The 16,004-nt window shown below is 34.8% G+C and overlaps 1 protein-coding gene across 2 annotated transcripts in view; it reads left to right on the forward strand.

The window, feature by feature from the left end:
- FBXL4 (F-box and leucine rich repeat protein 4) overlaps window positions 1–16,004 on the forward strand; it is a 65,809-nt gene that overhangs the window by 24,671 nt on the left and 25,134 nt on the right. For both annotated transcript variants that reach the window (XM_017507687.2, XM_017507686.2), the window contains 2 exons: window positions 6,429–6,774; window positions 10,980–11,224. In XM_017507687.2, the coding sequence (XP_017363176.1) occupies window positions 6,429–6,774; window positions 10,980–11,224 (591 nt within the window). The remainder of the gene's footprint in view (window positions 1–6,428; window positions 6,775–10,979; window positions 11,225–16,004) is intronic.

The raw sequence follows: 16,004 nt of genomic DNA on the forward strand, positions 1-16,004 counted from the left end.
TTTCAGAATACTTGCTGCTACTTCTCTTTGTTTTCCTGTACTATTCCTTCACTTCCAGCTAGCGAAATGGAACAGAGTTGGCAAGGTAACTTTCTTTGCTGGCTACCAGATATACTTACTAGCCAGGATAAATTTTGGCTTCAGGGAAGCTTTTTGCACTAATCTGCCGGTGGCTTCAAGCCTGAATACTGGTTGGAAAACTTGATTTCTTTGGTTTCCATTAATGAAACATCTCTCTTCCTCTCATCCACTCACTGCTTCCTGGTTGCACTGGAGAAAAAGTTTCTCAGTGGTATAACAACAGGTCAGCAGTCACAGAGAGAGTGGTTTATTGTGTCTGATCACTGGACACATAGTAGTCATCCAGTACAATCAACAGAAAGAACATTAAATAGGCTGTGTTGGTTACCAACCCAGAGTTGAATGCTCCAGATGCAGACTGTAAGCCCAGTCTCAAAGACATTCCAGGCTGAATTTTGCACATGTGATACTCGAGATTTAAAATACTTAAAGAGTACATTAGAGTTTGTCAGGTAGATAAATACATAAAAGAATAATACTAAACATGTAAATATACATATTATAAAGGCCATGACTTAAAGGAGTTAATCATATCAACACCGCCCTGGGGCTAGAGAATTAAAAGAGTTGGGCTTTCTCTAGAATATGTGTGTGTGTGTGTGTGTGTGTGTGTGTGTCTGTCTGTCTGTCTGTGTGTGTGTGTGTGTGTGTGTGTGTGTGTATGTACCTGTATGTACATGTGCATATGTTTATGTTTGTTTTCTTGTTTTCACTAACTAGTTTTTATTCTGGTTTTAGTTTTCCAGAATAAAAAGAAGTTGCATATTCTCTTGTAGGGTAAGATAGATACCTTTCTCTTTTAACTTTGAAATGATACATTTTAGTTCTCTTGGGGAATTTTAAACAAAAACTCACTTTAATGCAGATAGCAGAAAATCCATTTGTATTGGTCTCATATTAATATTAATTCAAATGGTCACAGACCTATAAATAATTTTTCTGTCATGTGTTTTTCTTGTAATTTTTTTAGGTTATCAAGAAAAATAAAAGTAAAATATAAAATAAACAAATAATTTACTTGGAATTTTTTTATGTTTAGACGTATTTTTAAATCTTTCTAAAAACGAATAGAATCCTGATATTCTACTTTAAGTATAATTTTTGCAGCTTCTGATAGATGTGTAACTAAATAATCTTCATGCAATATAGAAATCAGAAGCAAGAATGATGCTAAAATAACATTGATCGTAATATGTTTAAACATGTTAGAAATGTTAAGGAACGCAGTTTAAAGTATCATCTTAACCTTGTCTATTTTGCATGTTTTGCAAGGTAGCTAGAGAGGACTTTTATAGATTAATGCATTATTAAAATTGAATATTTATGTTCTAATCAATGTCTTTATGCTTATATATATAATTTTATAATTTGATTTACATTATAATGCATCTCAAATTATACATGAAGAGCCTGTATTGTGTGCATATTTATTGCTAAGAACCTGGCAGAGGTTATTTCTATATTATGTTTTCAGTCATTTTCTTAAGCCTCACAAAACTCCCCATTGAAACTAAATAACAAAATAGGCTGGCTTATTTCACATGTTCTGTGAAGCAGCATAGGTGGTTATTTCGCAAGGTCTTGAGTGGTCCTTGTTTCTTGGAGATGTTCCTCCAGCATCGTCTTGTGTCAATTTGCAGTAGTGACAAAAGAGTAAGACCAAAATTTGAATTTCCTCATATATTCTACAGTTTACTCTGTGATTCTTGGAAATAAGCTATCCAATATTAGGCATACATTTTTCAACCAACGTTGTTTTAGGTGTTTCATGCTTCTGTTCCCGAGCACCTATATGGCTAGCTGTTTTACTGCATGTATTTACATTAGCGTATTCAAATCAATTCCTTTGTTAGGAGCCCTTGATTTTAGCAGCTAATCTCTAGGGACACTTCTTTTTTTTGTTGTTTATTTTTTTAATTGTACTTTAAGTTCTGGGGTACATGTGCAGATCACGCAGGATTGTTGCATAAGTACACACATGGCAATGTGGTTTGCTGCTTCCATCCCCCCATCACCTGTATCTGGCATTTCTCCCCATGTTATCCCTCCCTGACCTCCCCAGCCCCCTGCTGTCCCTCCCTTGGCCCCCCGCCAACAGATCACAGTGTGTGATGCTCACCTCCCTGTGTCCATGTGTTCTCATTGTTCATCACCTGCCTATGAGTAAGAACAGGCGGCATTTAATTTTCTGTTCTTGTGTCAGTTTGCTGAGGATTATGGTTTCCAGATTCATCCATGTCCCTACAAGGGATACAAACTCATCATTTTTTATGGACGCATAGTATTCCATCGCGTATATGTGCCACATTTTCCTTGTCTAGTCTGTTGTCAATGGGCATTTGGGTTGGTTCCAGGTCTTTGCTATTGTAAACAGTGCCACTATGGACATACGTGTGCATGTGTCTTTATTATAGAATGATTTGTATTCCTTTGGTTATATACCCAGTAGTGAGATTGCTGGGTCAAATGGAATATCTATTTCTGGATCCTTGAGGAAGCGCCACACTGTCTTCCACAATGGTTGAACTAGTTTTTACTCCCACGAACAGTGTGAAACTGTTCCTGTTTCTGTACATCCTCTCCAGCATCTGTTGTCTCTAGATTTTTTAATGATCACTGTTCTAACTGCTGTGAGATGGTATCTTAGTGTGGTTTTGGTTTTGATTTGTATTTCTCTACTGACCAGTGATGAGCATTTTTTCATATGTTTATTGGCTTCATATATGTCTTCTTTTGAAAAGTGTTTGTTCATATCCTTCACCTACTTTTGAGTGGGTTTGTTTGTTTTTTTCCTGTAAATGTGTTTTAGTTCTTTGTAGATTCTGGATATTAGCCCTTTGTCAGATGGATAGATTGCAAAAGTTTTTTCTTATTGTGTTGGTTGCCGGTTCACTCTAATGATTGTTTCTTTTGCTGCACAGAAGCTCTGGAGTTTAATTAGGTCCCATTTGCCTATTTTGGCTTTTGTTATCATTGCTTTTGGTGTTTTAGTCATGAAGTCCTTGCCTATGCCTATGTCCTGAATGATTTTGCCTAGGTTTTCTTCCAAGGTTTTTATGGTGTTAGGTTTTGTGTTTAAGTCTTTAATCCATCTGGAGTTAATTTTAGTGTAAGGTGTCAGGAAGGGGTCCAGTTTCTGCTTTCTGCACACTGCTAGCCAGTTTTCCCAACACCATTTATGAAACAGGGAATCCTTTCCTCATTGCTTGTTTTTGTGAGGTTTGTCAAAGATCAGATGGTTGTAAATGTGTGGCGTTGCCTCCAAGGCCTCTGTTCTGTCCCATTGGTCTATATCTCTGTTTTGGTACCAGTACCATGCTGTTTTGATTACTGTAGCCTTGTAGTATAGTTTGAAATCAGGTAGTGTGATGCCTCTGGATTTGTTCTTTTTGCTTAGGGTTTTCTTGGCTATGCAGGCTCTCTTTTGGTTCCATATGAAATTCAAGTGTTTTGTTTCCAGTTCTGTGAAGAAGGTCATTTGTAGCTTGATGGGGATAATATTGAATCCATAAATTACTTTGGGCAGTATGGACATTTTCATGATATTGATTCTTCCTAACCATGAGCATGGAATGTTTCTCCATCTGTTTGTGTCCTCTGTTATTTCTTTGAGCAGTGGTTTGTAGTTCTTGAAGAGGTCCTTTACATCCTTTGTTAGTTGTATTCCTAGGTATTTTATTCTCTTTGTAGCAATTGTGAATGGGAGTTTGCTCATGATTTGGCTCTCTGTTAGTCTGTTATTGGTGTATAGGAATGTTTGTGATTTCTTCACATTGATTTTGTATCCTGAGACTTTGCTCAAGTTGCTTATCAGTTTAAGGAGATTTTGGGCTGAGATGATAGGGTCTTCTAAATATACAATCATATCGTCTGCAAATAGAGACAATTTGACTTCCTCTTTTCCTAATTGAATACCCTTTATTATTTTTTTTCTTGCCTGATTGCTCTGGCTAGAACTTCCAATACTGTATTGAATCGGAGTGGTGAGAGAGGGCCTCCTTGTCTAGTGACGGATTTCAAAGGTAATGCTTCTAGTTTTTGCCCATTCAGTATGATGTTGGCTGTAGATTTGTCGTAAATAGCTTTTATTGTTTTGAGATATATTCCTTCGATACCTAGTTTATTGAGAGTTTTTAGCATAAAAGGCTGTTGAAGTTTGTCAAAGGCTTTCTCTTCATCTATTGAGATAATCATGTGGTTTTTGTCTTTGGTTCTGTTTATGTGGTGAATTACATTTATAGACTTGCATATGTTGAAGCAGCCTTGCATACCTGGGATGAAGGCTACTTGATTGTGATGGATAAGCTTTTTGATGTGCTGTTACAATTAGTTTGCCAGTATTTTATTGAGGACTTTTGCCTCTATGTTCGTCATGGATATTGGCCTGAAGTTTTCTTTTCTTGAGTCTCTGCCGGGTTTTGTTATCAGAATGATGTTGGTTTCATAAAATGATTTGGAGAGGATTCTCTAGGGACACTTCTTAGGTTCAGGTTGATAATCCAGGTTTGTTTTTCTGCCTTGTCACTGGAAGAAGGTACCAGCCTGCTTCTCTTTCCTTATTAAACCTGCCACAGGCTGCTCTATCTTTTGGAACTCTTTCTCTGCCTTCTAAGATTGGTTATAGAGTGTAACTAATTTCTCCATTGCTACTTTAATGTTGCCTCTGAATACAAATACTTACAGACTCTTTATATTTGATGGATTTTATTACTATGTTTCAGAAGAGAATCAGTAAAAATAACAAATATAAGATTTTAAAGGTTCTAGAAACTGTAATAAAAGTCCCTACTGTTAAAGTTCCCTATTCTGTGTTTCCTGATTCCCTTCGTGATATGATTATTAGAATTTCTATGGAGCTTCAGCCTAATGCTTTTATTACTGAAGGTAGAAATTGTACGTACTTCCCTCTCCATTCTTCCAAGATTGTGGCTATGTGCTTTTTTTGGCCCCTTCTGGGCCTGAAAACAGTTGGAGTACCCATATGTTGTTGGCTTCTATAGTTTTGGCTCTGATTTCTCCCTTGAATTTCACATTCTTTTGTCTTTCAGTTTCCTGTATGTTTTGCCATTATCAGTTTTTACTTAGATCTCAGTAGGTCATTGGACTAGGAAAATAAATGAACAATTTATTGGTGGAAAAAATCTCATATAATAATAAAGATATTAAAAAATTTTAAGTGTTATTAGTAATCAGTGAATTATGAATTACATCATAAGGAGATATGGCTCACTATGAAACTATATATTATTTCTAATGCTTTCAGTGATTATTCTTATGTACTATTGGCATAAGCTTATTTAAAAGCAGTTTGTAGTATGTATTGAGAAACTTAAAAATACTCATTCTTTGATATAAAATTTTCATTAAAAAATTTTACTAGCTAAAGTAAATAACTAGGAATGGGGAAAGATAATTGAAGTATTTTTTAATGTTTCTAATTTTCTGTCCTCTATTAGGAAACATTATTAGAGAAATAGTTAACTTAGATATTAAATACCTGGTGATACTATGTTTATGAAGAATCTTTAAATATTTTTGGAAAATAGTTTCATGAGAAGTCTTATATGGAGATGGACTATAAGTTTGGCCTTGAAGAATAGATAGGCAGAAAATAGTAGGTTGGGCATTTCATTGGGAGGAAGATCACACAAGCAAAGACACAATAGTGGAAATAAGTTTATTGCGTGGAAAATAATGATTAATATGGCTGAGAAGCAGGAGTTCATTTGAAGAGTTAGGGGAATGTTATTCTCCTTTTATGTGTTTAGATATTTGCTAGATACTGAGGATATAAAGATGACTTAAAGATGGCAAAAATGGACATTTAGGAGAAGGGCATATATAAGAAATTTTCTTTAAAAATTTGATGAAACTTATTTGGTAAAATAAAGAGAAAAAGATGATATCAAAGTTTTTAGTTTGTATGAGGTTAGTAACAGAAGTGGAAAAGCTGAAGGAAAATGATCAGTTGAGTTTCCACAGTGGGTTTAAGCCATGCACACAGGAGAGCTTTATCTTTGTATGTTTTATTCTTACTTTGGGTTTACTTACCTTTTAAAACTGAATGTTCTTCTGATGCCTCTAACTATATGTTCCAGTTTTTAAACTGATCAATGTTAAATGTACAAAAAAGGACTGTTTGGGGACTTATAAAAATAAATAATAAGGTCTATGGCATTTGGTTTCTTAAAAGTTTTTCATATCTTGGGAACAATACTTATATTGTATTCTATTTATTTTGATGACTTTGTTTCACACTGTGACATATTGGGCATGGGGCTGTAACCTTAAGGGACCAGTAGATGTCATTCTAAACTGTATTATAGGGAAGTTTCTTTTTTTGGCAGATGGGAGATTCTTTGGTCAGAGAGACCTACGAAGGTGAATGCTTCCCAAGCTCGCCAGTTTAAACCTTGTATTAAGCAGATAAATTTTCCCACAAATCTTATACGACTGGAAGTAAATAGTTCTCTTCTGGATTATTACACTGAATTAGATGCAGTTGTGCTACATGGTGTGAAGGACAAGCCAGTGCTTTCTCCCAAGACTTCACTTATTGACATGAATGATATAGAAGATGATGCCTATGAAGAAAAGGATGGTTGTGAAATGGACAATCTTAACAAAAAGTTTAGCAGTGCTGTCCTCAGGGAAGGGCCAAATAATGGGTATTTTGATAAACTACCTTATGAGGTAAGCCAAAAATATTTAGCAGCAGTATTGGATATACACTATAGATTTTTAATCTTTAATCTTTAGATATTAGTGTTTACTCAGCATTGGTAATTGAGCATTGGAAAGGTATAAATAATTTGATATGTTGTATATTTTAATTTTGGAAAAACTAGAAAAAATCATGTTTTAACTAATTTCACTGCTTTTGTTTTGGATTGACTTTAGTGTTTCTAGATAAACTATTAAGTATATATTTTCATATTGCTAATTAACAATAACCAAGTACAAAAAACGGTAATAAGTAACGCTCCACTTAAATTTTTATTACATAGTTTAAATATGGCCAATACATGCTTAAATTTATATTAGTTATGTTAAAGATGATTTGCTCTTAAAATAAGAATATTAATAAGACTGAGGTGAGTGCTTATTCCATTTAATTCATAATTTCTCTAAGTGTCATTTTTTTTTTCTATACTAACTCTATTCTTTATTCTCCTAACTGTGATTTTTGGCTTAGGCAGGTAGTACTTTTACCTTGGAATTATTAATACTTTTTTGTGTGTCTAGTTTGCAGTCTTGTTTTCAGTGTGTCCCTACTGGGGTGTTTCCAAGGTATATTTAGCATCCCAGGCTCCCAGATGTCAAATGCTAGTAGCATTCCAGGGCCATGTGACACCAAAATCTTTCCCTACTAGTTTCAAAATGTTCCTGGCGGTGTGAGTAGGGCCAAACATTTATTTCTATCTCCCACTGAAAACTACTGTGTGGTTAAAAATGTATAATCAATTTTCTTTTTAAGAAAACTTTATAGACTCAAATTTTAACCATCTTAGATATCCCGCTTCCAAATTGATGGGTATTTTGGATTTCCTGGTAATAACACAAATAGCTTAACTTTCATGAAACAATAAGACAGCCTCTTGAATGTCTTATAGTGATAGTAACCATAATGCCTCTCCAACATATTACAGTTAAAATGCCGTGGTACATCTTGTGATGTAGCTAAAGTTGCCACATAAAGATGAATTTAAGTGTCCAAGGTAATTCAGTCTTTAAGCCATGAGACCGGGATGCCACCCAGACCTCATGTGATAGAAAGGAAGCTTCACAGATTAGAGAAGACTATCTGGCCCTTACTGGGAGGAAGGAGGAAAGATGAAGGGAAAGGTGGGTTTGGGGAGAGAGAGGAGCATGAGATACTGACAGTGTTGCTCCCCAGGGCTCTGAGGAGGGTCTGTTGTGGCAGCAGTAGGAGGAATTCATCTGGAGGAGAGTGAATTGCTGCTTTGATTCTTACCCACTTGTAAAACTGTAAAATAGAAATTTAAACTCAGCAAATACATTTTAAACAGTTTATTGAATTTTATCCAGACCTGATAAAATGTTTGACACATAGAATTTGAATGAAGGGCAGAAGAGACTTTAGGCAAAGGGAAGAGAAGGTACAAAGATGAGAAGTGAAACTGTGTGACTTGTTTGGGAACTCCAGTGTTTCAGTGTGGCCAAAACATAGGATTTGATAGGAGAGCTGCAGAAAGTGGAATTGGATGGAGGCTCAGGGCTGCCTCAGTGCACCTACAGCTCCATGCACGTAGGTGACAGTGATTGGCACTCCCTGTCTTTGGCAGTGTGGAGTCTTCTCTGCTGCGCCATAGAGGGCTGTCTGGGTTTCACCAAGAGATGTGCATTTTATCCCTTCAGCCAGTGGTCTTCAGGGTGTTCCAGTATAAAGCCAGATTAGTTGAGAGGAGTCAGATACTTTAGCCTTTGTAGATAATTTACTTTTGCTAAAAAATTAGAACATGCCTTGAAGTAGGAAAATAGAATAAAGTATCAGTTTACCTGAATCAGTGTATTCAATGACGTTTCAATTAAAATGCAAACAATTTTTTTTAAATTGAAAAGTTTACCTAAAAACATGAAAATAGGAAAATTCTGGAAAAGAAGAGTGATAGAGGAGTATTAGTCCTGATTCTCATTTGCAGCCAAACAATCCACGGTATTCCAACACATATAATTAAAAAACTTAGCTATTTTACTTGGAGGACTATTGATATGGGAGAAATAACATACAGATAAATGGAACAGATAGAGTCCAGGAACAGGCCAAGAGGAAAGAGGGAAATGTATTGACAACTCCCCTCGGAAACGGTTATACTTCTGTAGTTAAAAACAAAAGAAAAATAAAAGCAGTTTCATACCTTTTCTTCCTTTTTTTTTTTTTTTCAGAATAAAAAGTTTCGATACCAGTGTTGTCTAGGATATAAACAAAAGGGTACTTTCATACAGTTTTTGTGGATATATAAATTGATGTGAACATTCTGAATGGCAATTCTCCACTTGCATCAAAACTTTTAAATGTATGTAATTTACTATAAGAATATATTTTCAAAGTTTGCCAAGATGAACATACATGCATAAAACATACACACAATGATATTGCAGTATTATTTGTAATAGGAAAAAAAGCAGGAAATACATCAATGGGAAACTAGTTGAATTATGTCACTTCTATGAAATGGAAGGAGACGGATCTGTATGTGCAGATATAGAAAGATCTACAAGATATTTCATTAAATGAGACAGGTTGCTGAATGGTGTATATAGCATCATTCTTTTAGTGCAGATTCAAGAACAGAAATTTTATACACATTTATTTGGAAAAGATCAGAAAAACTTTTAACATTGCTTATTTTCGGGGAGAGGGATGGTTAGAACTGAGTGTAGAGAGGAAGAAACTTTTCATTTTAGACCTTTCTTCAAGGTTTGGGTTTACTTTTTGTTTGAAATTTTTGTTCTTTATCTGTAATATTTTACACGTCAACAGGTGTATCTGGATGATGAGATTTGTTAGAGAAAGATTACTCAATCGTGGTAGGTATGGGGACCACTACAATGGGGTTTTGCAGTGTGGGAGAGAGACTGAGCTTAACAGCATGGGCAAGTGGGAATGAATAGCCAAGGAGCGGGTTGGAGAGTCAGCGGGTAGAAAATTACTAAGAAACATCAGGAGTAAGGGATATTCTGCTGACCATCTTTAAACTTATTTGAAAGATCATGTTGTTGTTACTCTGCATTTTGTGATATTGTGGCTTAAAACAGTGAAATTCTGATCTGAAATTAATATTGAGCCTAGATCATAAAATAAATTGAAGAAAAACATTTAGGTTAATTACAAAACAAAAAGTTTAGCTAGCTAAATAAGTTGCATTAAATTAAGAAAAAAAAAACCTCTCTCATCTAAATAGGATTTTTAACATTTAGCAAATATTTAATATTTTTTTGTTTATACTTCTTAGTTCAGAATAGGCTATTTAAGTAGTAGTTCTTTGAAACTAGTTTAGAAGTCCCCAACTATTAAGAAAAAAACAAATCTTGGACTAGTTCAAGAAGATAATTTTAATTAGAGATAACAATCTCTTTAATTATGCCTTATATTCTTGTATCTGTTTGCTGCTCCATCATCACTGCCAGCTGCCTTAAGCAGATCCCTTATTCCCTGTTTCCTAGAATTCTGCATTAGTCCCGTGGCTGGTTTCTTTTCCTGCCTCCTTGCTACCAGTAGCACCCCCTGCAATGATCTTTCTGAAATGCAAATCTGACCATGTCCCTCTTTAGTTTAAAATCCTTCAGGACTCCTCATTGCTTTCAGGATAAATCCAAGCTTCTCTGTGAAGCTTTTGTAACAGTCTTTACCACTATACTCTCTTTTCACCTAGTTTGCCCCTGACCCATTAGAGCTGAGTGTTCCTGGACAGGTACACTTTCACTTTGGAGCCAGGCTTGTGTCTTGTGTTAGGCTTTCGTAGCATTCTTTGTTTCTTTTTGTCAAAGTGATTAACACATATCATTGTCCTTACCAGTCCCCACTGTACTGTAAGCACTCTGAGAATGGGCACTCCTTCTTTTCTGTCTCTGGTGTCTGGCACGTAGTAGCTGTTCCGTAAATGTTGAGTATGACAAATTGTATTATTCAATAGATTACCAAAATGTATCTTTGCACCTAAGAAAATGAGTAGGCAATATGAGCTGAGTATACTTTGAACAATCTTGAAATGGACTATAGTCAAATGTACATATGATTTCTTCTCATTTGGATTATTCTGCTGAATGTTTTATTTACTGTATGGAAATATGGTTATAAAATGTATGACACTTCTATTCCTTATTAGATCACTGATTTTCACTCTCGATGATCTTGGTTTCTCTGTCTTATTTAGCTTATTCAACTGATTCTGAATCATCTTACACTACCAGACCTGTGTAGATTAGCACAGACTTGCAAACTACTGAGCCAGCATTGCTGTGATCCTCTACAATACATCCACCTCAATCTGCAACCATATTGGGCAAAACTAAATGACACCTCTCTGGAATTTCTCCAGGCTCGATGCACTCTGGTCCAGTGGCTTAATTTATCTTGGACTGGCAATAGAGGCTTCATCTCTGTTACAGGATTTAGCAGGTTAGTGCAAAGCCTTGATGAAGTTTTTTGTTTTTGTTTCCCTCCCCCCAGCAGCAGGCCATACTTACTATGTAGTGGTTTTCATAATAAAAATTTGAAATTATATAATCTGTACCTTACAGAAATAAAAAGGAAATGCATTTTGTCTGTCATCATGTTTAGAATGCTGCTGCTTATAAAAAATGAGTGTTTTACCATCCTCTTCAGCTAAATTTTATATTAATATGAAGAAAAACTATACCCTTTACTTCATGTTTTTTAAATCCCAAGTAACTTTAAACAGAGCTCTCATTTCTTCTCTCATATTTTCAGCACAGATAATTAACACATTTTAAAAACTATTTCCAAATCAAAATCTACCTCTCTAATGTGATTTGTCAGAAATGGAAAACAATTTATTATAGAACATTTTTAATTAAATCTTAATTACATGTGCAATACATCACCCAGATTTAGAAGCTCATTTAAACTAATTATGTTGAAAATGCAATTGCATGCTAAATAGGCGACCACACTTGCAGACCTGCCCAGGTGTTTCTGCTCCTTTCTATTTAAGCATTTAGTTTCCTTACTATTAAATGTCACCTGTTAAGCATTTGAAAGCTTGCACAGTGCATATTCATTTAGTAATGCCATAGTAATTTTTCTTATGATACAAACAGGTGTTTTTCTCTTAACCTTGATCATGGTTTTTCTCATTGTGTGTTACATATAATCCCTGTGTTTTCATGACATGAAATAATGAAGGCATAGAAACTTTAGAGAAATTTTCTGTTATTTTTAATTAATGAATACTCCTGTATTCTATTTTTAAAAATGAAAAATGAGCTTTAGAAATCCCTACATGTATCCCCAGTGAATATGTTCTTGAACAGTGGTTTATGAATTAGAAATTTGTATGTGGAGCCTTGTTTCCTCTTAAATGAGATTATAAAAATAAAGATGCAGTTCCAGAAATAAAGATTTGATATCATTAGATTTAAATGAAGGCATGATGTTTGAAATAGTAACAGTGTGTTCAAAATACTAACCTTGATAGTTTATGCATCAAAGTGAAAAATAAACCAGGCAGTAATGGCTAGTAACACATGTTGAAACCATGGATGCACTGAGTTTCTTTTCTGCCAGCAATTGAACCAAGAGAAGGGGTTTGTTGCTAGATATTTGGCAGCTGTCTAATGAAACACAGTTTAGTCCTTTCCACTTCCCCTTGTCCCAAATGCACACATTTCAAATTCGTTTCTTTGCTAATAGGACTGAGAAAGAACTGAAGCTAATGAAGGCTGTGAATATTTAGTGCATACATTATCATAAACCAAGACTAACTGAATATGAGAGCAGATAGAACAAGTGGTGTCAGTCAGTAAGCATTATTTTACATTATATAAACCTTTAGGGTATTTTAATCACCCTCATAGCTCTTTCCCAGTGTTTTCCACTAGTAGGAATTTATTAAATGTTCTTACCCTTTGTGTGCAAGGCATTGTAGTGGGTATTGTTGATCACATAAAGAGACATATGATGTATATAATATAGTTCCTGCCTTCAGGCTACAGAGAAGACAGAGATATTAAGATAAACATATCTGTTATATGTTTTTATAAACAGAATAACAGGGTAGTCACTAATGTGACAGTGGTTAAAGAAAACACTGGTTGTGAATGGCTGAAGTCCAGCTTCGTTGGCAAAGTGCTGCATGTGACCGTGATAATAATGACTAAAATGTAAAGCTAATATTAAATCAATTTTTAAAACTTTCTCTATGTAGCTTCTTCTGGCACATAAGAAGAAGCATCACTTATAAGAAGAAAACTTAGCCGTGCTATTTAAAAAATTTTTAGACTAGTAATGGATAAAGATTTTTTGGAAAGTTTAGAGTTTCTGTCTACTTTCTAACCCGCAATTTATCTTCCATTTTCAATTCACCCATGGTAGTTGCTGTAGAGCTGTTTGAATAATCAGAAAAAGGCATACATAAGTTTAAGTTCTCATATTTGACTGTAGTATTTCAGCCAGTAAAATCATACATCTTGATGGCATTTCTTTAAGTGTAGTCACTATTCCCATTAATAAAAGAAAAAAATTGCTGTAACAGGGAGGCAGAACCTTTTCTTGGGCGGGGCATATTGGAGTTTTGCCTACTGATTACTGTTGGGCCTCATGACTTGACTGCTGAATTGATAGTTATTATGGCTTGTAGGCAGCATTCCCAGAATAAACAATAAATATGCATGGCTTGATTATTAATGAATAATCTATGAATAAGTATGGTCTGTTTATGCTCATTACTATGAAAAAGACTTATTTATAATACTTTAAAGAAGAAAAGCACATTTGAAAACCAGATACCGATGTTGATGAGCTGCTTTTTGAACACATCTTTGGGAAAAAGTTTGATGCAGTTTATTTTTGTTGCTTAAGAGCATTATCTCACAAGTTAGAACTGTTTAACTGGATTTTAAAGAACTTTCTAGTAATTTGTATTATTCAGAATAGCAGAGAAATAGGTTACATTGGAATAAAGAGAACTTAAAACTCTTTATCATTTATTAAAATCCTGTTCTAGCTACAGATTTGTGATTTGCTACTTTGAGTACTGTCATGCATATCATTACTCATTAAAAATCACATCTATTATAATTCCACTTTTCTAATATGGTTCCCTGAAGTCTTAGATGTTCCTTTGCCTCCCTGCCTGTTTGTGCTTTAGAACTTAATGGTATCATTCTGTTCAAAAAGCCTTAGGTTCATTTTTTTTTCTTCCATTTTCCTTCAAATAGTTGCTGAATCGCCTTGATCTCCCCCTCAGTTTGGTGTGTGGGTTTTTACCCTGAACCCCTGTTACTCGTTCTCAGTAGTTTATATTCACTCCTTTGGGAAACATTTTGGATGCTTTCTAGATTCAAGAACTTTATTAGCTATTTTGACATAGAGCCATAGTTTTATGGTATAAAGAGCTTATTTCTCACTGATATATTTATTCAGTTGCCTGCTTATATTTTATACCATTGTGACTCAGATCGTCAACTCTAGAAAGTAGAGACCAGTTTAAGATTTCCCTTGTTTCTATCATTGCTTGATAGTACCCATACACAGTTAAGCTGGAAGTTTTGTTTTTAGTGGTTTTATTTTGGATCAGCTATATTAAATATTATTCCAAGTTATTTGGAATTAAAATTATCTTAAATATTTTGTTTTAGGAAACTCTGTGAGGGTCAGCTAAAAAACCGTGAGATTAGGTATCAGAAGTCATAGATATTTATATCTAATTCTTCTCTTACCTTTTATACTTCAGGCAAGTTGTGAGGATTAGTACCTTTTATTTTATGATACGTAAGCTCAAATTAAATCATTCATTCATGTGATCTTAATTATTTTATGGTGCAAGTTACCATTTAGTAAATTATACTTTCTATTGCCCTTCCCTGCTTTTATTTTCTCCTGGGCACTTTACACACATTTGCTGTTTGCTTTACTCATTTGGTTATCATCCTCTTCTCTCTTCAAAACCTAAGTAAGGTTCAGACGAGCAGGGATTTTGTTTTGTCCACTGCTATCTCCCCAGTGGCTAGACTATGGCCTGGATGATAGTCAAAGCTCAGTGCATATTTGCTGAGTAAATGAATGCATGAAAGTGCTTCATGCGGACTGCAGTTTAGCTAACACAGCTAGCAAAGGAAGCAGTAGCGAGAGAGGTTGGAGGAGATCCAAGAGGGAGTTACGTGAGGAGTGTCAGAGTTTTAAGGAAGGAGTGTGCAGTTGTATGAAATGTCACAAATCAAATAATTCAAGTTTGGATTTAGAATAAACGGGTGTTCAGGTGTAAATAAGATGTGCGGGCTACTGAGTTATTTACAATATTTAAATTTGCAGCAACTGAATTTTTTTGTTGTTTAAATGTGAATTGGCCAAGATTTAACTTATACTTAATGTTTGTGGGGTGCTTTGACCTTTAAAAACTGCATTTACATAGTATTTCAGCTTCTGTCCCACGAGGCAGTGTGGTAAATGTTATTACATACTTCAAGTCTGCATTTAAAGCTGAGGAAATGCTAAGACTTGAGTAGATGCCTTTTCCAAGGTCTCTGCTAGGAACTACTACAACAGTGCAAAATACCCATCTTTTGACCAGTGTTATTTTCTTTATTTACACAAGTAATCTAATTTAGTCAATTTTATTTTGTATGTATACTTGTAAACTCATTAAATTGTTTAAAAAAAAGATGTGGCATAAATTGACTTAACAGTATATTACTGATGTGACACTGGTGGGAAGATTACGTCAAGAGACCTGGACAGACATAATTGGTGCACTGTTAAGAGGATTAGTTGATAAAGTTTCATGGATTCAAATACTCCTACATTCATGTTTACTTTTAGATTGTTTTCAGAGGATGATCATGGACAGGACTATTTTTCCAACAGTAATATAACTGAGATAAATATTGTGATAACTACTCTGATAAAGCATTTTATGACCTTCACCTTGGATTATTTTTATATATTTTCTGTGAAGCTGCAATTGAATATTTTGTGATAATTTCAACATCAAGCAGTCCAGCTGCTAAATAGTAACAGCTGCAAGGACCATATCCTAACAGTGTTGTAGTTAAACCAACTTAGATATTTTCTGAGTTGAGAGGAGTCTAGTCTGATTTGTTTTGAGGTTATTTAATTAAAGTTGCCACTTTTGCACTTTTGTGTGCAGTGTTCAAAATATGTTATCCAGTACTGGATAGGTACTGTTGAGGGGGAAATATCTTCCAGAGTTTAGAGTTTT

The sequence above is a fragment of the Cebus imitator genome, unplaced genomic scaffold, assembly GCF_001604975.1.
Source record: "Cebus imitator isolate Cc_AM_T3 unplaced genomic scaffold, Cebus_imitator-1.0 Scaffold382, whole genome shotgun sequence".
Taxonomy (NCBI): domain Eukaryota; kingdom Metazoa; phylum Chordata; class Mammalia; order Primates; family Cebidae; genus Cebus; species Cebus imitator.